Source organism: Centruroides sculpturatus, unplaced genomic scaffold (assembly GCF_000671375.1).
Source record: "Centruroides sculpturatus isolate CEXI.00-Female unplaced genomic scaffold, Cexi_2.0 scaffold237, whole genome shotgun sequence".
In the NCBI taxonomy this organism is placed as follows: domain Eukaryota; kingdom Metazoa; phylum Arthropoda; class Arachnida; order Scorpiones; family Buthidae; genus Centruroides; species Centruroides sculpturatus.
In genome coordinates, this window is record NW_019384532.1 from 787,156 (window position 1) to 813,861 (window position 26,706).

The 26,706-nt window shown below is 29.0% G+C and overlaps 1 protein-coding gene across 1 annotated transcript; it reads right to left on the reverse strand.

Annotated features, from left to right (window-relative positions):
* Positions 1 to 5,138: 5,138 nt before the first annotated feature.
* Positions 5,139 to 15,881, reverse strand: LOC111623079 (adenylosuccinate synthetase-like; the record flags this gene model as incomplete). The annotated part of the gene is made up of 11 exons (XM_023365563.1): positions 5,139 to 5,386; positions 5,945 to 6,042; positions 9,642 to 9,766; positions 9,846 to 10,000; positions 11,243 to 11,366; positions 12,183 to 12,264; positions 12,450 to 12,511; positions 12,661 to 12,706; positions 12,981 to 13,038; positions 15,448 to 15,555; positions 15,748 to 15,881. Coding segments are annotated over 11 exons (1,225 nt in total), but the record flags the coding sequence as incomplete, so codon positions are not given.
* Positions 15,882 to 26,706: the final 10,825 nt, after the last annotated feature.

The following is a 26,706-nucleotide window of genomic DNA, read 5'->3' on the forward strand; positions in this document are numbered from 1 at the left end:
GAAATAAAATTTAATTAAAATTTTTTGTTGCTTTTTTTTGTAGATAAAAATGCACACGAACTTATGGACTGGCCTGATAGTTGACATGTTTAAAAGAAAAAATGAAGATTAACATTGAAATTATGGATTATTTTTACTTTGGTTTTTCAAAGTAACATTAAAAATGATATAAAAAACAAACAATTTCAAAATGTAGCACAAAAGTAAGTAGATAAATAAAAACATTACATATTTACTCAGAGAATATTGTAAAATTTAAAAACTTTAAAAAGTTAAAAGAAAGCTGAAGATAAACAAACACAATTGCTTGAAATGCATATTGCCAGACCTTTCTTAAATATGAAGGTTGCAAAATTATATACAGTATATATAATTTTATATATATAAAATTATAACCTTAATTACTAAACCCTAACCCTAAATTATAACCCTAATTTTATATATATATATAAATTATATATACAACTATAAAAACATGTAGATGGCACAGAATCAGTAATGCTGATCTCAGTACCATCTATTGTTCACTTTTAAACTAATTTTTTGAAATTAACTTCATATTAATTGACCATCCTTTCTCATGTTTAAAAGTTCAAAAAGTTGTTTTTACAAGTATTAAAAGGATTTCTGCCTTCAATCAAATTTATTATCAAATTTAATTTCATAGTCCTGCTGCAAAGTCTATCATATGATGTAAAATGATTCCATTCAATGTGTAAATTGAATGATCCTACTTAACCAATGAAAAATGGATAATTTGTAAGTCAATCTACACTGGAAATATATGTTTTACACTCAAACCATTTGTTGCTACTCTCTAATGGTTTTATAATTACATTTAATGAGCAATTATTTATTGTGACATCACAATGCCAGGCTGCAATTTTTAATCATATTTTTAATTTATTTAATTTAAAATATATGCTCTCCATCTCAGATTAGTAGTGGTACATCATACTTTTCCTTTAACAATAGAGTTGTGCTGGTCATCTATCTAACACCTTTCAGGGGAAAATTTTTTAATTGAAATAACGACTTCCAGTTTGCATCAGAAGTTCATATCTAGTTAATCAGGGCTTCCTGCCCATAAGATTTCCACATATGGTCTTGTCTTTCATCTGTCTAACTGTTCTCAAGATTGAGGAAATACAGACGACTGAGAAATTTATAAATCTACAATTTTTTCAAATTGCAACACAAAAATTCTATATATGAAATTATATTAACCCATTAAACTTGAACAGATTAAATAATAGTCTTATCATACAGAATATTATAGACAGGGGCACAGATTTGAAGACACATGTTCAATTTGTTGATAGTAATTATGACTGAAGACACTGTCTCTTCTGCTAGGTTCCAGAATTACCAAACTTATCACATGACTTACGTAGCATAAAATATTGTCGTGCAATTTAGTTTTTAGACTTTCACAGTGGGTTTGTGAAGGAATTTTGAATCAATTCTTTTGGAATGAAAGATGCTAAATGCATGATCTGCTGTATGAAAATTTTCCAATCTTTTTCTTATCAAATTAATCTCAAAAATAAGTGGCTTAATTTTATTTTATTATATATTTTTTAAATACAGAATCCATATGTAATGCTTTATTTTGGAAACACTATTAAAAATTTGGAAAAATTTGAAAATTGAGAATGCCAACAGACTGTTTTGAATTTTTCTATATAGAAATTTTAATAAGAATGTAAAAAAGCTAACAGGTTGTAGTGACCTAGATTAAATAATTAAATTTACAAATTGAACTAATTGTATCACACTTTGCTATGGGAAATATCGAAAATACATTTATAATTTTTAAGAAATATTTAAGAAGAGATAAAATAATTTAGAATAGTTAAAAATTGCATTTTATTGGTAAATTGCTATTTACCAACACTAATAGTTATTAGTGTTTGACTCAAGATTTAGAGTTGGTGAACAGCAATTTATCAATAACTTGAGATTTAACCTAACTCTAATATGGGGAAAAGAGATGTAAAAACAATCAGAAATTCAATTTCAATCATATGTTAAAAAATAAATTATGTAGAAAAAATATTTATCTTAAATAAACAGGCCGAGAAACTGATTACATGATTTATCGCCAATTAGATAAATTACGTAATCCATATCATGGATTAATTTTTTTTCCTATAATTCAGAAAATAATGCACATTGTTTTTTAAATACTTCTTTTTTAATATGGTAAAACCCAAATAAAACAAATTTATCTAAACAGAAAAATGTCGGAATTGAGTGATTTTCAGTTAAATTTTACTATAGGCCAGAACCTGTCTTATGCGAAAATGGAAGATGCAAAGAATGTAACTTAACTGAATAAAGCAAAAAATTAACTCCACTTGTAGACAAATAAGTAAAATCATCTCTAAGCATAACAGTAAGTATAATTGCAGAGCATGACACTATTCAGAAAAACGAAGATCAGCATGACCAGAAGAGATATAGACAGTCTTTTTTTACATTAGTCTTTATTATAATTAACTGGGAGCAGAATTGAATAAGTTTCCGAGAACAAGTTGATTAACACTGTTAGTATTGATAATTACAGAGAACAATGGCCTAATGGCCAAGTGACTAAGTTGACAGCCCTGTGGGGGATCAGATATAGAATTCAGACAGTCAAAAATCCCAGAAATTTTCTATCCATCCTGATATCTCAGGCTCTGTATCTCACCAGGCCAAATTCATAATGGGCTTGCTAAAAAGGCCCTCTTAGTGCCCACAGGGAAGATTGTAATTTTTTTAAAAACTGAGAATCAAATAACAATTAATTGGAGTATTGAAATTTCTCAAGAATTCAGATCACAATAATTTAATCTCTATTCCCATAACGTGATTATAATTTCCGAGGCAGAACAAGACTTGTTCTGGATACTCCAATTGGCTTATTAGTTGTATGAGCTTACTGAGATAGGATCCGAGAAATATTCAAATACCTAACACAATTTTTCAGGAAGATCCACCAACTCTCAACTTCAGGAAGAACGAGAACAAAGGTTCTCATTCTTCCCGAATTCTTGCATCCAATTTAATTTCAACTAGCTTTAATTCCAGTCTTTAATTGAAATTAAAAAAAAAAAAACTTGTTAAAAAACAAAAGCCCTGCCAAACAGAAAAAAATTTGATATAGTGCAATTCTGGTTTAAACAGATTTTATTGTATAAATAAATTTTTTTCATCTTATATAAATTCTAATAAATAGGAATGGGATTGTAAGACAAGTTATTCAAGTTTTTCATCTCTGGAAGGAAATTTTTACAAATAGTTAAACAATGATTTAGGATACTATAGATATAAAAAATTTGTATTACTTTCTATTTTACATTATCTATTATGTGTAATAGGAAAATACTACATGTATGTATCGTAAATGAATACAAAATCACTTGACATTAAGTTTCTGTATAATTTTTGCATTCAATATTAGAGGATGAAATAAAAACAATGATAATTTGAACTGGCTTATAAAACAATCTGTTCTCTGAATGCATACTGATTTCATTGCTTGTTCAAAAACAGTTTTGAAACCCTATTTTTTGTTGCCAGCATTAGTTATTACAAATATTTCAAACATAAAATTAGAAAAAAAAACTTCAAATTATTTCAGCAACCCAATAGTGTTGTTTTTCCCAAACTTATCACAACAACTTTTGTATGTTACAACTCTCTTTTTTTATTCTTTTTAAGTACCTTTAACAAAATGCATTTTGGACTAATATTGTCCCTCTTCAGTTGTTATACAGTTGTTACATATTACAATTTTGCAAACAAATCCAATTATTAAATAAACAACAAAATACAAAAATTTATTTAAGTACACAATTCACAAGACTAAATCAGTGTTATATAATTTTAATTTGATCCAAAATTTCAAAGCAGATGATATATCAGAATTTTGAGAATATAAATGCTGCTCAAAATAGATTCAAGCAGGTCATCAAGGCACTTGTCCACTATTGTTTTTGGAGAAATGTTACTTAATTATCTTAATTACCTTAGTTACCTAACTTTTAACATCACTCTTTTCTCATTACCTTCTTAAAAATTGTTGAACGTATGATGAAAAATAGATAATTGATAATTTGGCTTGTTAGACTGATCATAAATTATACAAATTACAGTATAATTTATACTTGGTAAGATTCTACAGGAGAAATAGAAACTGTATAAAATCATTACATTTCTTATTTCTACTCAAAATCATCAAAATTACTTATTTTGAATTTATATAATTATCTTCAGTCTGTGATCCACAATTTTTGACATTGTTTCTGAGAAATAACAGTTTAAATTTTTCTGCTTTTTCTGTTTGAACAAGATTACTTTCTGTTATTGAAGTCAAGTGATACATGTTACTACATATATTTTTATTTTAAAGTAATAAAACTGATTGGTGCTTTGCTATAGTACCACCCTTGGATAAGCCACTAATTCAAATCATGTTAAAATGAAACTCCAATGAATTTTGGAAATTCAAATTCTAGTAATAAAGTTTTTCTAAAAATTACTCTCTATTTTGGAAGTACATTCTTTTGTCATCATCATCAAACACATCAAATCAAACAAAATTCCCAAAATATCCTTATGAACAAGTATTTCTGCAAATAAATAATGTTTATTTAAAATAAATCAACTCTCAGTGAACAGACCTACTATCTACATTAATCTATGTTTGACTGAGATTTGTGTTCCTTTGTTTTTTAGGCCTATATATATATTTTTTGTCTTTCTGGTAAATGTTTGATTATGTAATAATTTAATAAATTATATTTTCTTGTACCATCATAACATTTTAGAAACTGCCAGATTATCCTACTCTCAAAAAGTTTGGGAGATACCTGACTTACAGTAACAATTTTGGTATTATTTGAATTTATTTTTCTGTATTTTAAACAATTTTCCATAAAAATAGTGCCAAATTGATGTTCAGCCTCAAATCTTAAACATTGATTTTAGGTGACTACATGACATGCTGCTTTTATACAGAACTACCAGTAGAATATTACAAAATTTATATTTGTAATCTCTCAATCATATCAATATATAGCTGAAAAATTGCAAATATATTAAGACATTAAATTCATATTCATAATGGCATTGAAAGTTCTATACACATGCATGTGCTAATTGAATTAATTAATGAACATATTCAATATTGGATCATGTTTAATATGTTCTGTTATATTTATTTTAAAAAAATAATAATAATTCTTACCAGGAACTTCTAATAATTCTTCTATTTTTCTAACATATTGTTGTGCATTTTCTGGAAGATCAGTAAATTTTCTAACATTTTCAGTACATTCTTTCCAACCTGGAAGTGTCAGATATTCAACATCCACTCTGCCCAATTCTTCAGCAGATGCTAAACAAAAAGACAACTTATTAAAATTGGATTTTCATCTTATTTTTTACATCAAATTTAATTTTATAAATTTAAAGTTCAATTTCATTAAATCTTTTGGTTATTTACAATAAAATTGCTATACCTGATACTATAATTTTGAAAAATATTGAACGAATACAAATATAATTTACTAATTAAATGATTTATTTAGAATGAATTAAAAAAATATATAAAGTCTAAACACTTTCTACTTTTAAATTTAGAATGAATTAATTACTGTTAAATCAATCAATGTTTCACCATTTCTAATGAAAATTAAATGATTTATAAATTTAAACATTTTAAAAGTTAATTTATCAAAAATCAAATCTATACTTGAGATAAGTAATAAATTAGACAACTCGATTTTATGAATACTAATAGATAGCAGCACTAAATTAAAGTAAGAAAATAATTATAAAATTCCTAATTCTTATTTGTAAAATTTAACTGTCAATAGATGGCAACAATATTTATTACTAGAAATTATCCAAACATTTAATTAGTAAAAAAAATTAACAGATGATCTTTGCTTACCTGGAGGAAAAAGCATTCTTTTTCCATTTAATTTGTAAGCAATAGAAATCTGAATTTCTTCAAAGGTGTCTAAAATATCCAATTTTGTCAGAGCAATTCTAGAATTAATAAACAACAATAAAATTTATTATTCCTCAAAATAAAAACAATATAAAAAAGTTAAGTAAGGAATTATTAATATAAATAAAAGGGAAATTTTGTTTGTATGTTTATGGCATCATATATGTACGAGGACTTTGTAGACACATTTATGTTTGAATTCATGATGATGTCAAATTTCATCTTTCTCATAACTTTTTCTTTTTATTTATATAATATTCTACAAACCTATTCAACTGTATTTTATAGACAAATTTACATAATAATTTTTTTTCAAGTGACAATAAAAGTTCATTTCCGTAAATGAATCTGTGATGTCACTACCTACAAACCAATCTTCTACTGAAAACAGAACACATTTAACATCACATTCAGTTACTTCCATTTTGGAAATAGTAAATTAATAAAACAATTAATTATTAAGAACATGTAATCTATATCATATACAACTAACTAAAATTAGCTATGCTGTTGTTACTATTTAAATTGATATCGCTTCAATTTCCAGTAATTTAGTTTATCTTTATTATATACTTTTCAAAAGATTCACACCTAATGTCATGTGAATATTTTGAAAGTACTTAAAAAATATTTTCCATTTACTTTCAATATTGCTTTAAAAATATAATTATCATCTTTTAAAATATACCACTGTAAACTGTTTTATTACAGACTGCTCTACTAAGAATTAATTTCCTCATCATTTGTATGAAATTTTTTAACCTTTATGAATATTTATTTAAAATACAATGGAACAAATTTATGCAAAGTTAAATAAAACAGAAGTATTTTATTAACAGACAATCAAAAGGAAAAAGGACTAAATTTGTCAATGCCACAATGAAAGCAAATGTTTGTTGTAAAAAACCAACTAACAAAAATAGATGTAGTTTTCAAACATGTTCAATGTTCTCATTAGATAACCTGAGACTTATAATTATTCAATACTCACTGATGTACTATATGTATCAGGTCAGTCCATAAGTTCGTGGGTATTTTATGATCTTGAGAAAAATCTTGTTTTGCTATTAAAAATGCCAGTCTAATGTGATACTTTTTACACTGAAGTGTTAAATTGGATCTCATTCATATAATACTGTTCAGAATTGGGAACATTTCAGTTGTTTATTTTCGTTAAAATGGAAGTAACAGATGAATATAAGAGACATGTTTTATACTTTTTATTTTTAAGTGGTGAGAATGCTACAAATGCAGCCAAAAAATTAAATACTGCTTATAATCAAACTGTAACAAGTGTAAGGACTGCGCAGAAGTGGTTTGAAAGATTTAGAAATAATGATTTTAGTGTGGAGGATAAGGCTCGTACTGGAAGACCCGTTGACTTTGATGATGATGCTCTCTCTGCACTAGTTGAAGCAGAACCATCTTTAACAGTTGATGAAATTGCGGAACGTTTAAATTCATCCCATGGAACTGTTCATAGACATCTACAACAAATCGGAAAAGTTTCAAAGCTAGGAAAATGGATACCACATGAACTGTCAATAGCTAACTGACAACAACGTCAACTGCTCAACTCAAAAGCTTCAACTGGGAAATTTTACCTCATCCACCATATTTGCCAGATATTGCTCCCAGTGATTATCATCTTTTTCGGAGTTTGCAGAATTTTTTAAAAGGAAAAACTTTTGAGGATGAGAACAATGTAAAAAAGGCTATTTCTGAATATTTTGATTCAAAACCGAAATCATTTTACAAAGACGGGATTAAAAAGCTACCATCAAGATGGCAAGAAATTGTACAAAATAATGGTGAATACATTATAGATTGAAATAAAATTTAATTAAAATTTTTTGTTGCTTTTTTTTGTAGATAAAAATGCACACGAACTTATGGACTGGCCTGATAGTTGACATGTTTAAAAGAAAAAATGAAGATTAACATTGAAATTATGGATTATTTTTACTTTGGTTTTTCAAAGTAACATTAAAAATGATATAAAAAACAAACAATTTCAAAATGTAGCACAAAAGTAAGTAGATAAATAAAAACATTACATATTTACTCAGAGAATATTGTAAAATTTAAAAACTTTAAAAAGTTAAAAGAAAGCTGAAGATAAACAAACACAATTGCTTGAAATGCATATTGCCAGACCTTTCTTAAATATGAAGGTTGCAAAATTATATACAGTATATATAATTTTATATATATAAAATTATAACCTTAATTACTAAACCCTAACCCTAAATTATAACCCTAATTTTATATATATATATAAATTATATATACAACTATAAAAACATGTAGATGGCACAGAATCAGTAATGCTGATCTCAGTACCATCTATTGTTCACTTTTAAACTAATTTTTTGAAATTAACTTCATATTAATTGACCATCCTTTCTCATGTTTAAAAGTTCAAAAAGTTGTTTTTACAAGTATTAAAAGGATTTCTGCCTTCAATCAAATTTATTATCAAATTTAATTTCATAGTCCTGCTGCAAAGTCTATCATATGATGTAAAATGATTCCATTCAATGTGTAAATTGAATGATCCTACTTAACCAATGAAAAATGGATAATTTGTAAGTCAATCTACACTGGAAATATATGTTTTACACTCAAACCATTTGTTGCTACTCTCTAATGGTTTTATAATTACATTTAATGAGCAATTATTTATTGTGACATCACAATGCCAGGCTGCAATTTTTAATCATATTTTTAATTTATTTAATTTAAAATATATGCTCTCCATCTCAGATTAGTAGTGGTACATCATACTTTTCCTTTAACAATAGAGTTGTGCTGGTCATCTATCTAACACCTTTCAGGGGAAAATTTTTTAATTGAAATAACGACTTCCAGTTTGCATCAGAAGTTCATATCTAGTTAATCAGGGCTTCCTGCCCATAAGATTTCCACATATGGTCTTGTCTTTCATCTGTCTAACTGTTCTCAAGATTGAGGAAATACAGACGACTGAGAAATTTATAAATCTACAATTTTTTCAAATTGCAACACAAAAATTCTATATATGAAATTATATTAACCCATTAAACTTGAACAGATTAAATAATAGTCTTATCATACAGAATATTATAGACAGGGGCACAGATTTGAAGACACATGTTCAATTTGTTGATAGTAATTATGACTGAAGACACTGTCTCTTCTGCTAGGTTCCAGAATTACCAAACTTATCACATGACTTACGTAGCATAAAATATTGTCGTGCAATTTAGTTTTTAGACTTTCACAGTGGGTTTGTGAAGGAATTTTGAATCAATTCTTTTGGAATGAAAGATGCTAAATGCATGATCTGCTGTATGAAAATTTTCCAATCTTTTTCTTATCAAATTAATCTCAAAAATAAGTGGCTTAATTTTATTTTATTATATATTTTTTAAATACAGAATCCATATGTAATGCTTTATTTTGGAAACACTATTAAAAATTTGGAAAAATTTGAAAATTGAGAATGCCAACAGACTGTTTTGAATTTTTCAATTTTGAATATATTTAAATCAAAAATTCAATGTTCTTAATTCAAATTTAGTTTTTACATATGGAGTAAGTATATATTTTAATTTAAAAAATTAGATTTGTAAGTAAGTTCAATTTTGAAACATACCCAGTATAACCATTTATCATATTGGAGTATCTTAGCAGTACAATATCCAACCAACCACATCTCCTTTTCCTTTTTGTTGTAACTCCAATTTCATGTCCTCTTGTTTGTAGAATTTCTCCTAAATTCTAAAATGAAATTTATATTTATGTAGTTTATTTTTTTTTAATACATAAAAAATATAAAGTAAAATCTGTGAACATATACATTTTTCAATTCTGTAGGAAAAGGTCCATCACCCACTCTTGTACAATAAGCTTTCACTACTCCATATACTTCACCAATACTTCGAACAGGAATACCTAGTCCTGTACATACTCCTCCAACTGTGCAATTGGAAGAAGTAACATAAGGATATGTACCTATAAAATAAAGTTATAAAAAGTTAGACATTCAAATAAACTAGTTCATAAACTTTTCAATCAGTAACTTAATATTTTGTATAGTCTAACAGAAAATTTTGCACTTAATACATTTTAAAAATGAAACAAGTTACTAATTTATGGAACAATCCTTCCTTTAAACTTAGCCAATAAGATCCCAGATAAGATTCTTGGTAGAAATGTATAAAGATTGAAAAAGAAAACACTAGTCTTAAACAATTTAAGATTCAAACATTTCATATAGTATGATCATAAAATCCTTCTGCAGTGAACAGGAAAATGGGAGCAGCCCCCATGTAAATTTCTGTAAAATTTATTTTAATTTATATAACTTGTTTTTGTAATCTGCTATTGGATGTTGAGTTCTTTTTTTTTTTTTTTGTTTTAGAAAATTTAAAATTTTTAACGAATTCACTAATTATCAAGTATTAAGAATTGATAAGAACTAATTACTGTAGAAGAAGTAATCAATTGAAATGCACAGTTTAATTTGATGTCAGTAAAAAATAAATGCTAATTGAAAAAGAAATGGTTTTCAGCTGATACTATTATTTTATCAATAACATTTGTTTAATCTTTCTAACTTTTGTATATTTAATCTAAAGTGAATAATTTATGAAAAACCAAAATGAAATTAGTAATTTTAAGCTTGATTACTTTAATTTTCTGTGAATAACCTGTAGGTTATCTGTTTATCTGTGTTTAAAAATTAACCTGAAAGTAGGTGCAGGTTATGCAACAATATGGATTACCTGTAGTTTAAACTGCAGTTATGAATTCATCCAATAGCTTTTCCTTTGTCTTAATTAACTTACCAAGAGAATCTCAAAAAAAATCCTTTTATGTGCCATACTTATGTATGTTATACATATTCATTGTCACACCAGACTCATCTTGACCTGTGGTCAAGATGCGTCTGAAGTCACAATAAATAAACTTCAAACATCAAAATATACTACAAATACTATACATATTAAATATTCTATTTTTTTTCCATTTCACTTATTCTATAATTACATCTACAATGAATTGCTAATGGAAATAAAAGAAATGGACAAAGAAAAACATTTGAGATGATACCTTCTAAACAACCATTATCAGTGAAGTGTAATGTTTTCAATAAAAAATTCAAATCTAAATATGTGAAGGTTTTATTTCCACTTTAGCAATTATCTGCAGAATATATTTGATTTTTTATTAAATAAAATTTTAAAAATTTACCAAAATCAATATCAAGAAGAGCAGCATTTGCTCCTTCCACAAGAACATTTTTTCTTTCATTTAATGCTTGACTTAAGTAAACAACAGTATCAGTAACAAAAGGACGGATTTTCTCAGCATATTCCTTTAAAGTAAAGAAAATAATTTTTAGATTGTTTGTATGTCCAAAATTTTTTTATTAAAAATAGGGTTGTTGATTAATTGTTTCAATTTTATTATAATGTAAAATTAAGTGTCAGATGGAACTGAGTATGAAACATAGTATGAAATTTCTACATTCTTCATAGAATGCACAAACACCTTAAAACAGATTCTAATATGTTTTTACATAGATTATTAATAGTATCAGAATATAAATCTATATTAATGATTGTTTGGTCTTATTAAGTAATCATTCCCAGAAGCATTTTGGTTACACTTATCAACAGAGGATTAACTAATAAATTTTAAAAAATATATACAGTTGACCCCCCTATAACACTGTTGATAATTCCGTTTTATATGAATTCCATGTTGTATGAGTCACTTAGATTTTACAAATATGTGAGCCGTTCACAGCCCGGCACACGTATTTGTAAAATCTAAGTGATTCCTACAACATGGAATTCATATAAAATGGAATTATCAACAGTGTTATGGGGGTCGACTGTACTTTGCTCAATATTAGAAACTTAAAAACAATTTCTCTCTCTCTCTCTAAACTGAATAAGCAGAAAAAAAATAAGTCATTTTTATTAGGAAATTTAGTCCCAAAACATTTAAAGTTTATTTTTAATTTGTTACATGTGTTTTAATTCTTTGTTTCATTGTATATCAGAGTTATCTCTAAATTTAAATTGAAAATTAAGAGTAATTCAAGATCTTTTAAATCACACAATTAATCAAGATTAAAATTTTAATTATTCAACAGCCCTAATTAAAAATTATTGAAAAAGTTTACCTTATATTTTTTTATTTCTGCAGTAATATCAATTTCTAAATTAGGAAACTGTCGTTTATGCAAGGAAATTAAACCTTTTAATCTAGAACAAATCAAAATATTTACTGTAATATATTGATTATTTATCTTATTTCAAATAATAAACATATTAAAATAGCTACAATAAGAATTTTGATTTCAAACCTTAGTATTTATTTACAGAAATTCTATATTTTTCATTATAAATCTGGCATCTTAATTTTTATATGGCCTGACTTGGGTACTCACTTTTCCTCAAATAGGGAGAAGTCTCCCAGCAGGTCAGCCAAACGGATCCCACTACGACTGGCCTAGTACAAGGTTAAGAGGACAAAGAAGTTACTGATGGCACGAAAGTGCCACGTGTAAACCATATCCAACCAGAAACTAAGACATCTGGTGGATATGTCCACTACGCGTAACATGAATAAGAAATTAAATAGAAAAAAATTATACACACCTTTGTTGAATATGCTGGGCCTATTCCTTTTTTTGTTGTTCCTATGCTGAAAAATATTAAAATCGACCAAAAAAATTTTAATAATGTATACTTTAGTTAATTTTTAAACATAGGTGGCTTATTTGATAATTAAAAATTTTAAAAGTTAACTGTTTAAATTAAAAATATAAGCAAAATAAGAAAACAAAACAATGTAACTTTTTTAGCATTAAAACTGGAATATATTCATTAAAATTAATTTTTCATCATTTAATCATAAAGCAATAAAAAAACATCAATCGGTATCAGTAATAAATACATATTAAAGTAAACTAGCAAACCTGTTTTTTCCTTTTTCTTGTTCTTGTAAACCATCAACAGCTTGATGAAAATCAAATACTAAAACATATGAAAAATTAAATATTGAATTAAAACAACAAATATTAAATATATATATATGTTACTGTGAAAGACTGAAATTAGAGAATGTCAATATTCTCTGGTGAATACCGATACAAAATATATTGGTGAAAGACCGAATATTTGGTTGTATTATTATACTTTCAAACAATCACTGGTTTATGTCGACAAGCACAGATAAGCTTTGGTGGATGTCAAAATGACACCCGAGAAGCTGATGTTGACAGAGAGGCGACAGTCTGTTGCCAAATTCTTCACCATTTCCTTCTACTCAAATTGGTGATACCATATGAATAAAAGTCCCTGATGTCGACCGTGGCTGTACAGATGCCCAAAATGTGTTGGCAGTTGTTCTTGGAATAGAAGACTCCAACTTTTATATATTAGCAAACAAAAATGTTACCCTCAAACAGCTTTAAACCCATAATCAGTCCGTAATTTGTAAAGAAAAGTTACTTTCCATAGATGAGATTTCTTCTCAAGAAATATCGCTGAGAGAAGCAGCTGCAGCTAATTCGAAAAGTGGAGGGCAAGACTATACACGCTGTCATTGCAAAAAAGTGTTCCACGAATAAATGCAGTTAGTAAGGGACTCTTGTGCAATTTAAAGTGCCATAACAGTTTAATTAAGTTGTTACAATAAACAAGATTGTATAACGTTAATCACATAATTTATATGTAAGTTTATTATTGTATTATTTTCTTTAATGATTAAAAATGTGCTGTTCATTTTAGGTTCAACAGTTTATTTACATGTGTTGTTACTTATGCTTTCTCCTATTTTCACATATTAAAATGTTGCATTTTTGTCTTAATGTAATAAAAATATTTTTATTACGTTATAGCCTTGCCCTCCACTTTTCAAATTAGCTGCAGCTGCTTCTCTCAGTAATATTTCTTGAGAAGAAATCTCATCTATGAAAAGTAACTTTTCTTTACAAATTATGAACTGATTATGTTATTACGAACTGATCTGTTAATGGTGTCTTTTATTCAAATATCTCCGACACCTTACCGACAACCCTCTCATCCTCCGCCACTCAACCTGATAAACCGATCCTCACCTCACGGGATCAAAAGACCTAGTCCTACCGGCTACCCACAAAGTATTTGACAACAGACTGTCGCATCTCTGTCGACATCAGCTTCTTGGGTGTCGTTTCGACCTCCACCAAAGCTTATCTGTGCTTGTCGACATACACTGGCGATTGTTCAAATGTATAATAATACTAGCTTACCTGTCGCGCATTGCTGCGAACTGAGAAGAAACGAAATTCAAGCAAACTCGTTATGATAAAATTAAATTTTCATTTTATCATTTTTATTGAAACTTATTATTATTATTATTCGTTTTCATCGGGAAAACATTTCAATGTGTTGTTTCAATTCTATTTATTTATTGGAGTGTTTGTGGATACACGATAATTTTTGTTTTTCCGTCTGGTGCGTACACGAATAAATCGGAAGGTTTTCCGACGCATGAGCCGGCCACATACAGTTGTCCACGCGAGAAGCACGGATTCTCCAAATTTAGCCCACACACTCACAGCGATTGTCAGAAGAGCAATATTCCTNAGTATATTTCTGGAAACTTATCAAATAATTCCAAATTCAGCACTAGTAGAAAACAAATTGCCAGCTGAACTCTTCTTTGGATACAAGATTTGAACATCTCTCATTTTGAACATTGTTGCTGCCAAAATATTCAACAGTGTGTGACATCAAAATGGAAAGGCAAAATTCAACCTCAGACGTGGAGCCCAGGAACAAAATTTCACAAAGAGTTTATCTTTACATAACATCAATGCTCTCAAAATTAGCAGCCAGGAAGAATCAATCGCAACAAAGTGGAAATGACTGCTGGATTGACTCAACAATTTTATATCAGCCAACTCATTCATAGACAATCTTCTCAATTGCAGCCCAAGAGTGATCCTCTCAATATCATCATGGAAGCCTTCTCTATTCTACTACATCTCATTCCAACTCTAGAATTTGAGCATCAAAATGAGAGACTGGCCCAGTAGTTCACAAATACATATATAGAGATATTTTTTGAAAGGGGGAAATGGTCTTCACAATTTGAAATGGATCGAACACGCTCTGCTCGAATGCTCGTGTAAACGCGCGCCATCTATCATAGGATAAATGCCAGAAACTTTCGCGGGAGTGTATTAAAAAACTTCCCAAAGTTTTATGGCAATCGGATAAACGGTGTGGTAATGCATGAAGGACACACACATTCATTTTTATATATATAGATAACCAAATATTCGGACTTTCACTGACATATTTTGTATGTGTTGACATTCACCGGAGAATATCGACATTCTCTAATTTCGGTCTTTCACAGTAACATATATATATGTTATAAAATAAAATATTTACCAATGTGAGCTCTGTTGGAAATGAAAAGTCTGTAATCATTTAAACCTTTTGCCTCATTCTTAGCTAATTCTTCAAAGAATTGTGGTAGATGTATAACTACTCCATTTCCTAAAAAAAAATATTTAAATGTGATTTTGAATTAAATAATAATGCATTTTAACATTTAAATATATATTTATATGTCTAATATATAAACAATTTTTTTTATATAAACAATTAATATAATGTACCATAAAATAAAATATTAATTTATAAAAATTATAATTATTATATATTTAAATTCATTACAACAATTATTACCAATCACAGATGTACAATGTTTATTCACAATGCCACTTGGCAAAATATGAAAATCATATTCTGCTCCATTAGCTACAACTGTATGGCCAGCATTGTTTCCTCCCTGAAACAGATTTTTAAAAATTAATTGATCCAATTACTAATAAAATTACTTAAAATAAATTTTAATAAATAATTATAAATTAAAAAGTTTTAAAAATAGAACCATTAAATTACACATAACATAACAATTGCTTTTTTATTTTTAATCTTATACATAAATGGTTATTTGGCAACATATAGGAACTTCCACATTTGTCAGAAGGAAGCAATTAGCCTTGCCAAAAAATGTACTATTATTAGAATCTTCAGTTACCTCCCACAAAAATCTCACACAATACAAAGAGAACAGTGGTATACAATCAGTGTGAAAATAGTTTCTCTTCAGTGTGAAAATATAGATCAGAATTCCAAGGTAACATGTNTTTTGCTGCAAAGTTATATGACATCAGCATCTGTCAGAAGTCATACAATGAGGTTCAAGTCATCAAATCATTGCAGAGCAGCTTCCCAGAAGTTTAAAAAGTTTTAAAAATAGAACCATTAAATTACACATAACATAACAATTGCTTTTTTATTTTTAATCTTATACATAAATGGTTATTTGGCAACATATAGGAACTTCCACATTTGTCAGAAGGAAGCAATTAGCCTTGCCAAAAAATGTACTATTATTAGAATCTTCAGTTACCTCCCACAAAAATCTCACACAATACAAAGAGAACAGTGGTATACAATCAGTGTGAAAATAGTTTCTCTTCAGTGTGAAAATATAGATCAGAACACGCTGTCATTGCAAAAAAGTGTTCCACGAATAAATGCAGTTGTAAAAGCAAGGGACTCTTGTGCANTATAGTCAAAAACATTTTTATTTTTTATTTTATTAAATACTTCATTGCTGGAAATACTAAGGTGTTTGATTATTTGGGCATAGGACATTTGGAAAACTATGTCAATGACCACAAAAGAAAAAGCAAGTGTGTTCTGCAAGGATCAGAATTATTCAAAATTTTGTAAATGCCTGTCGACTGCTAAAAGCAAGGATAGAGGTTAATGAACACTGTCGACTTCTATCTCAATAGCAATTCTAAAATTATCATTATCAACAAAATGACTTATGATACTATTGGACAACCACCATACTTCAGCCATGTACAGAATGAGCTAAATCATATGATGGAAGTATTCTTAAGGAAAAATGCATCACCTGTCACAACAACTGCAAAGAACCACCATTCTATGTAGCCAAGAAGAGAGTTCTCAACCTCCTCAGGATTGACACTATGCGTTATTTTGAATTTTTTGCTGCAAAGTTATATGACATCAGCATCTGTCAGAAGTCATACAATGAGGTTCAAGTCATCAAATCATTGCAGAGCAGCTTCCCAGAAGTTTTCAAGAAAGGACTGGAACTCTGCAAGATAACAAAAGCATCTTTAATGTTGAAATCAGACATCACATCTGTCAAACACAAGGCCAAATCAGTAAAACCTAACTACCTACAAGTCTGGATTTTTTTATGCATGCATGATTTGGGCACCTAATACTCTGTGCCAAATATCAGCTCTCGACATGTACTCCTTCATACCTCTATGCTAGTAACATAAAACGGCAGTATGATTTTATAAACAAGACAGTCTTGTCAATAATAAAAAGGTGTAAAAAAATAAAAAAAAATGTATAATTTTATATGATGCAAGACTTTCTTAATACAAATACTCATAATTCTTAAAATCTATAATCTGTATGTAAAATATATTCAATATTGCTTATATTGACAACTCTATTAAAACAAAATCATTAGGAAACATCAAGGTGACATTGTGGCTTGTGTTTCAGGCTTGATTGCAGGTTTGGTGAATAGGGACTTGCAACTATATATTATGTGGGAAGTATTCCATTAAAATATTTAAACAATAAAATGCAATCAAAATATACAATTTTGTCATTGAATTTTGGTAATCCTAGTCTAATCCTTACCAGGTTAATTGAATTTGTGGCAAGTAAATTACTCAGCTTATTGATCAATAAATACACTTTAGATAAAGTGATGTGGCCGCTGATGACATACCAGGTGACAATCAACAATGGATTGGCAAGTAGTTAAAAACAAAATTGATTGAGAACAGTTTTCAATGACTTGGTTTGACAATGCCACATAATCCTTATCAAATGTTTAACTGTTTAACTATCTTATCTACATGGAGCTTAAATGTTAATTGTTGTCAAAAATCACATCCAGGTCATCCACAGACTGATCATATGTAATTTAGTATCATATAATTTAAATTCAGGCAATTGTGGAATATGAACATAAGAAAAACAAGCAGCAACCTTTTATCATTATTAATTGTTAGGTTTATGTTATGTTGGCTTTTGCACATGTAAAAATATAAATAAATTAACAATGACCAGGGGTCTGGTTGGGTGTAGGTAAGATATCTGGGGAAGTCTTTGTTCAGGATCAGTTGGTCAAGCAGGACATGACTAGGGTCCAGTCTGGTCCATTGTAACTGCTAAACATTTATTTGTTTGTAATTGAACTGAATTAGAATAGGTTGATTAGAGATCTTAACAGTAAAGATCTTAACAGTAAAGATTCTAACACTGGTGATGTTAATTAAGGATATGGCAATGGACCCAAAATCAGTTAAGTCTCTCATAAAATCATTACTTGTGGAACAGCAAGATGTGTCTAGTCAACAACAGGAGGCCACATGTCATCAAGAAGGCTTTATTTGAACTTATTGAAAACATTTGCTCTACTGCACATGCACCTTCATCAACATCATTCTCAGGAACACTCCCTCAGTTGCCAGAATTGCAACCCAACAAAAAAGACAGCTCAAAATTCAACAAATGAGCAAGTCCTTTTGAGTTTGCCTTGGATTACGGACTTCAACTAAGAGGAAACTACTACTTGATTCCAACTTTTCAGGAAGAAACACCATCTTTGTGGACTGATATGACTATTTGTGCTTCACAATTGACAATGGAAGACTTCCACCATTTCATGAATTGAGTGAGAGCAGCCTGATGACAATAAAACTTTTGTGCTCGGACTGACGAGCTATTCTTTTGTCTCATTGTTCATACTGGATTTAAGCTGAAAGCCCATGAGTCACTGTGCGCTCAAATTCTCCAGAAGGTAGCTCAGATGAAGAAAACATTACATTTGACAGAGTTTATAGCAATGCATTCAGAAAACAAATTGTATAAGGAAACAGAACATCTTGTTAATAATGTCCATGCCAAGACCCTGCCTAAGAAAGACAAATACAAGAAGGCAAATCATCCACAAAGTGCTTGCAAGCGATCTGGCAAGTAGGATTAGTACAAAGATTGTCCATTTGAGGCACAAATACCAAAACTGTAATCGCATAGGGCATAGGACATAAAATAATCAAACACCTTAGTATTTCCAGCAATGAAGTATTTAATAAAATAAAAACATTTTCGACTATATTTAATAGTCTTCCTCAGTTAAGCCACTTTAAAATGAACATAAAATAGAATGCAAGCAATACAATGGTTTAAAAAATTGAAATTAATTACAACTAAATAAAATAAAACATAAAAAACAAAATTAAATTACAAATAAAATATTAAGAAATTAATCGTGGTAAAGAATTTAAAAAAAAAAAAAAAATTGTATTGCTTGCGTTCTATTTTATGTTCGTTTTCGTTTTAAAGTGGCTTAACTGAGAAGACTATTAAATATAGTCAAAAACATTTTTATTTTTTATTTTATTAAATACTTCATTGCTGGAAATACTAAGGTGTTTGATTATTTGGGCATAGGACATTTGGAAAACTATGTCAATGACCACAAAAGAAAAAGCAAGTGTGTTCTGCAAGGATCAGAATTATTCAAAATTTTGTAAATGCCTGTCGACTGCTAAAAGCAAGGATAGAGGTTAATGAACACTGTCGACTTCTATCTCAATAGCAATTCTAAAATTATCATTATCAACAAAATGACTTATGATACTATTGGACAACCACCATACTTCAGCCATGTACAGAATGAGCTAAATCATATGATGGAAGTATTCTTAAGGAAAAATGCATCACCTGTCACAACAACTGCAAAGAACCACCATTCTATGTAGCCAAGAAGAGAGTTCTCAACCTCCTCAGGATTGACACTATGCGTTATTTTGAATTTTTTGCTGCAAAGTTATATGACATCAGCATCTGTCAGAAGTCATACAATGAGGTTCAAGTCATCAAATCATTGCAGAGCAGCTTCCCAGAAGTTTTCAAGAAAGGACTGGAACTCTGCAAGATAACAAAAGCATCTTTAATGTTGAAATCAGACATCACATCTGTCAAACACAAGGCCAAATCAGTTCCATATGCCTCATGACCGAATGTAGAGGAGGAACTCAATTACCTAATGAATATAGGAGTCATCAAACCCATTGACTATGTCAAATAGGCTACTCCCATCATAGTTATCAAAAAACTGAACAGATCATCATGAATGTGTGTGGATTACTCAACGGGTTTTAATGACACTATCCAGCTCAATCAGCATCCCTTACCACTTTTGAAAGACATTTTCTCCATACTCAATGGTGACTGGATCTTCTCACAAAAAGACTTTTTTAATCCCTATTTGCAAGTGAAACTTGAGTACACTTCCAAAAAACTCTGCAATAGTATAACACACCATGGGTTCTACAAATTCCAACATCTTCCATTTGGAGTGAAGTCAGCTCCAGGCATCTTCCAATCTATCATGAACTCCATCCATGGTCTCAAAACTGTCATTCATCTTTGCATATCTATATAAAGTCATCATTAGTGACAATGTGGATGATCACCACCAATATCTCCATAAGGTGTTCCATCAAATCCACAACTATGAGTTCTGAATCTGACTGAAGTGCACATCCTTCAAGAATTCCATCAAATACTTAGGCTACATTGTCAATAAGGGCAGATGCCATCCAAACCCAGCTAAGGTCAATGCTATCATCAACATGCCATCGCTGACAGACCTATCCACACTTTGCTCATTCCTCGGTATGATAAACTACTACCAGGTCTTTGTTCACAACATGCATCGAATTCATCATCCACTAGATGAAATTACTCCAAAAAGACTGAAAGTGGCAGTGGTCAAACAAATTCCAGGAAGTTTTTCAGTGCATCAATGACATTGTCAAATTGAATTTACTTCTTACTATGATCTGATGCTTGACATCATTTTCACAGCTGACACATGAAGCCAGGGGCTTGGTGTAATCATCCAACACAGTCTGCCCAATGAATCAATCAAGGCTATTTCCCATGCTTTTCAAGTATTCAATCCAGCTGAGAATAATTACAGTCAAATGGAAAAAGAGAGCCTTGTACTCATCTTTGCCATACACAAGTTCCACAAGATGATTTATGGACAATCCTTCACTCTTCTCATGGACCACAAACCTCTCCTCACCATCTTCAGCAACAAANAGGATTTTTCGTAAGTAATTAAATTAATATCTCAGATGTGATCTTTGTTACTCCTTTAGCTGCTTGAGTTTTCTTGATTATACTGTATTTTTCTTAAATACAGTAAGATTGAATTTCGGCCTACTGTACACCTGTTCGCGCCATACTGCCTAGCAACATTAGGCATCTTCTGCCCACTCTCTATCTTTGTTATTATACTCTCACCTTTCGAAAAGAAAAACAGACGCAAAACTTAACGAGTGCCTACCCGACAGTCTCGTGAATACATAAAAGAATTGTTTTGTCAGAAAAATATAAGACTGGAATTACAAGGGAGCGTTTCAAAGTTCAGAGGAATACTATCCGATCGGTATAAACCGGCTTAAGCGTCGATGTCAACGCCTCCCGCACTCCAAAATGTTTCGAATTGTTACCTGAAGACAAGAGAAAATCAATCGGTATTCATTATTTTACATCGCTTCTTCTTGTATTTATTCTGTGAGGTGTTCGTTATCCGATCATACGTTCGTTGTCCGAACATAAAAATCTTTCTCGAAAGTGTTCGTTATCCGATTTGTTCGTTAACCGATCTGTTCGTTAACCGATTACCCACTGTATTTCAATTGCAATCATCAGAATTCAAATATTTTAATCCTACTTGGAATACAAACTTATTTTGCTAAAAATGCTTTTTACTCCAAAATTATTTTGCAAATAGCAAACATTCAATACCTATATTTCTTTAACAAAAATTATCATGTTTACAATTGTAGTTTTTAAACTTGTATAAGTTTAAAAATCTCTGATAAAATAAAAAATTTGCAGTTATGCAATCAGAATTTAATGCCAGTGTCTGTACACCATATACACATATATGACAATAAAATTGGTTCATAAATCCATTAAAAAAGAGAAAACATATGTTATAAATTACAACTTTATCTTATTTTAAGAATTATAATTTATGTTTCAAAAAATATTTTTCTTTCATTTTATATTTATTTTATTTAACAAATTTATATGTATAGTAAATCAAAATGTATAATCTTACTTATCAAAATAATTAAAATCATGAGTGAGTATTAAATGGCCAATTACTGTAATTATCCTAATATAAAAACTAGTTCATTTTAAAAAATATTTTTGAATTATATTTCTAAATATTAATTTTTGTTGTAAAATTTTTAAACTTCAGTTTAAATCAAATTAAACTTTATTCTAATATAAAAACATCGAGAAATTTATAAGTTTTGATAATTTAGAACAGGATAAGAATGTCTCAATGTTTTGTTACTCAAAACGTTAATCTTCAATGCTATAATTTTCATTCTTTTTTTTAACTTTATCTAAACTTATAATACAGCATTATCAAATTAAAATATTATTTGAAATTTATAATCATCTAAAACATCACTTACTCAGTTTAGTGCTTTACACAAATATATATTATTTTTATACACACTACAATTTTAAAGTGACTATAACTATTAATGCTTTTGTTTTTTGTATAATTTAATAAGCACAATATTTCTTATGTAATCTAACATTATTTATAAAGGAAATATTCAATTTTATACTAATTCAAAAATATTGTTTCCAAGATTTTAATCTTTACAACTTATGTATACCCTGCTCAAGACATTTATAGTTTTACTGTCAATAATTATCACATCTGTAATGAGTAAGATGTTTATTTTAATTTTTAAGTTGATTTTTAAAAAAAACTGCTTTCAATACTAAAAAAATCCAGCAATGTATTACTTAACTTTCCTGGCAACATTTAAAATTGCATGTGTGACACCATCTGTTATGATGTTTTATAATTAAAAACATTTTATATTTTTAAATATAAAATGCAAAAAAGCTTAATTTTGAAGGTAAGGATGGTTTTATAAAAAGTTCTAAATACTAACAACAAGGAAAATCATCATTAAGTCTGACTCTACTTGAGATATAACACATAACTCCCTTTATCTCCCCACTCCCTCAACTTTAACTACCAAACTTTAATAGAATCAATCCCCTAATACAAAAACCTCCCTGCAAAATTTCAGAAATATTCAATACAGAAGTTATTAAGCTTCAAGCAAGGTGAACAAAATCATGCCCCCCTCACACACACACAAACACAGAAATTCTCTGAATTTTTTTGAATTTCTCAGCATTTCAAGGTCCCGAGTCCAAAAATGTAAAAATCTTGGGGTCATTTTTAGACAAATCACCATACTTTCCCTCTGTTATATATAGAGCACAGAAAGTAATAATCACTATTAATTTGAATAATACTGAGATCAAATGATAATTTTTTCTTTTTTGGCTGCTTTTCACTGCATTTGTTAATGTGTTTGGGTTAATCTTCTTTCTGCTTTTATTTCATTCTTCATTATTTGTTTTTCCCAATAATCTTGCAATAAACCTCTTTGCTAATCTCTAGAAGAAATAATTTTACATTCCTTGACTGAAAATTATTTTATAATCTTCTAGTTCTATTTCTTTTAATCTGATAAGAAAAAGCCTAAAATCATTTGATATAGGATCTTTGTAGCAAAAAAAGTTATACAAAAGTTTAATGATTTCTTCCTTTAATCCACTATTAAATATTTTCAGTTTCTTTCTCAATCAGTAAATTTTGTTTCTCATATTTGCTATCAGAACTAGCTACCTCTTTTTCAAATTTTAATCCACATGATTAAATAATAAAATAAAAATATTGAATTTGTTAATATAATTTTTGATATAGCTGAAAGATAATATAGAAAATTTGTTCTTAAATATGGCTATTATTAATAACCAAATATCAATAGAAACTCTCAGGTTGGTTAACTGCCCTGTTCTAATTAAGTCTAATTTTCCATGTAAAACCAATATGTCTACTGAAAAGAAAAGTGTTATAACCTAGCCTTCATTTATCCACCTGTAATTCATTATTATTTTTTTTAACAATATACACTTGAGTGAAATAGATTACATTAAAATTACTTCAAAACAATGTTAAGTAGTGCTCATATAGTGAATTAATCTATAAATGTACAAAAATATAACCAATTCTATTTAATTTAATAAACCAATTTAATAAATAAATATATTTTTACTGTCAAAATAGTTATCTACAGTTATTATTTTCTGTTTAAAGTTTTATTAATATCATCTATTTTCTCATTTATTCTCTTAAAATTATAGCTGATCTATAATTTTCCAATTTTTCAAATTTTTGCCATTAAAACCAGTCACTAAAAAGAAAATTTAATTATATCATTTTAAATATTAAAATTTTTAGATATACATTATTTTCATGTAAATGATAATTATGAATCTCACAAATTATGGCTTGGGTTATAATATTGATTAATCCAGAAACATTTAGTTTTCTAAAATTATGAAGTAATGTATTTTTCAATTTCCAATGTAAATAGCCACATTTCTTCTGAATGCCAAGGACTAAGCAGGCAAGAATATATTGGATGATATTCTTGCCTGCTTAGTTCTTGTCATTCAAAATAAATGTAGCTACTTACCATGTACATCAGAAATTGAAAAATATATTATTTAGTTTTCAAAATTTATAAAGTACAGTGGGTGATCGGTTAACGAACAAAATCTGTTCCAAGATTTTGTCTGCTATCCAAATTCTTTGTTAACCGATTAATTCGTTCTGGAGACCCCAAAAAATAAAAAAAATATATACTTTCTTACTACGTTTATTCATATGTAATAATAAAAATACATATATATACAGTTTTGCATTTTTATTAGTCATGTTTTTTCTGTTTGTGGGGGTTAAAGAATCTGTCCACTGTCGATTGCTTTTCTCTTTTCTTCAGGATTTTTCGGAAGTAATTAATAGTATTGTAATTGTAGAGATCCCTAGGCCTATTAACCTCAACCTGGTTTGGATGCCATTTTAAGACCGTTGTTCTGACATCCTCCCACTTCTTCAAAAGATCTTTAGTAGCAGATATCAGCATAAATCTGCATTTTCAGAAGAAAACGTAAAAGAATTGTTTCTGTCAGAAATATAAAAGGCTGGAATTATAAGGGAGAGTTTCAAAGTTTGGGGGAATACTATCCGAACAGTATATATTGGGTACAACGTCGATGTCGACGTCTCCTGCGCTCCAAAAATTTTCAAATTGTTGCCTGAAGACAACAGAAGACCAATCGGTATTTGTTATTTTACATTGCTTCTTCTTGTGTTTGTTCAGTGAAGTGTTCGTTGTCCGAACATAAAAATCTTTTGTGAAAGTGTTCGTTATCCGATCTGTTCGTTAACTGATCACCCACTGTATTTCTGAATTAATCAAAAGTATATGAAGTTATAAAAAAAAGTGTTTTCAAAAGTGACTATTATGTCAAAATTAAAGATATGTTTAAAAATTGTTAAACTGGCATAATGGCTAAGTCAAAGGTTTAGGGACCTTTCTTTTTTTTTTCTTTCTTTCTTTCTTTTTTTTTTTTTTTTGAAGACTACAATTACAGGAACCATATACCTTGACATGCTCAAACAATTCCTTGAACCTCAACATGTTCAGGATGGTATTCTTGACATGATCAGCTTCCAAATTGATGGAACACCATGCTGTTAATGCTGTTACATAACTATTTGAGATTATCTCAACATCTGTTTTCCCAGTTATTGAAATCATGAGCATGCACATTCATCTGATTAAACACCCTTGGAAATTCATAAAGTCTACAGTATATCACAGAAGAATTAGAAATTTAGCTGACCTTCAAAATCATATCATTGTAGTTATTTAAGTAATAACACCCAAAATGCTGGAATGTGGGTTATACAAAATAGTTGATCACTTTATACTCTGTAGAAACATTAGTTTCTGCATGGCCACCATCAATCATTAAATTAGACCAATATAGTATGTATTTTAAGTATACAGTGGGTGATCAGTTAACAAGCATAATCGATTCCAAGACTTTGTTCGTTATCTGAATTGTTCGTTAACTGATTATCGATTTATCATAAGTTTTTATGGAAATTTGATTAATTCGTTCTGGAGACTCCAAAAAATAAAAGAATATATATTTTCTGACTATGTTTATTTATATGAAATAATAAAAATACATACATATGGTCTTTCATTTTTATTAGTCATGTTTTTTCCGTTTGTAGGAGTTAAAGAATCTGTCCAATGTCGATTGCTTTTCTCTCTTCTTCAGGATTTTTTGGAAGTAATTAATAGCATTGTCATTTAGAGATTCCCATGCTTATTATTCTGAACCTGGTTTGGATGCCATTCTAAGATCGTTATTCTGACATCCTCCTACGACTACAAAAGATCTTTAATAGCAGATATCGACTTTAATCCTCTTTTTGAGAAGAAAATGTATTTTGCCGAGTTTCTTGGTGTTATTCATTCAAAAGTTTTTTGTATTCTTCTGTGGTCAGATCCATTTCAGGTTCCATTGTGAGCTTTTCAATGTTCTTTATTTCTCAGCTGTGATTTGTATTCTTCTGTGGTC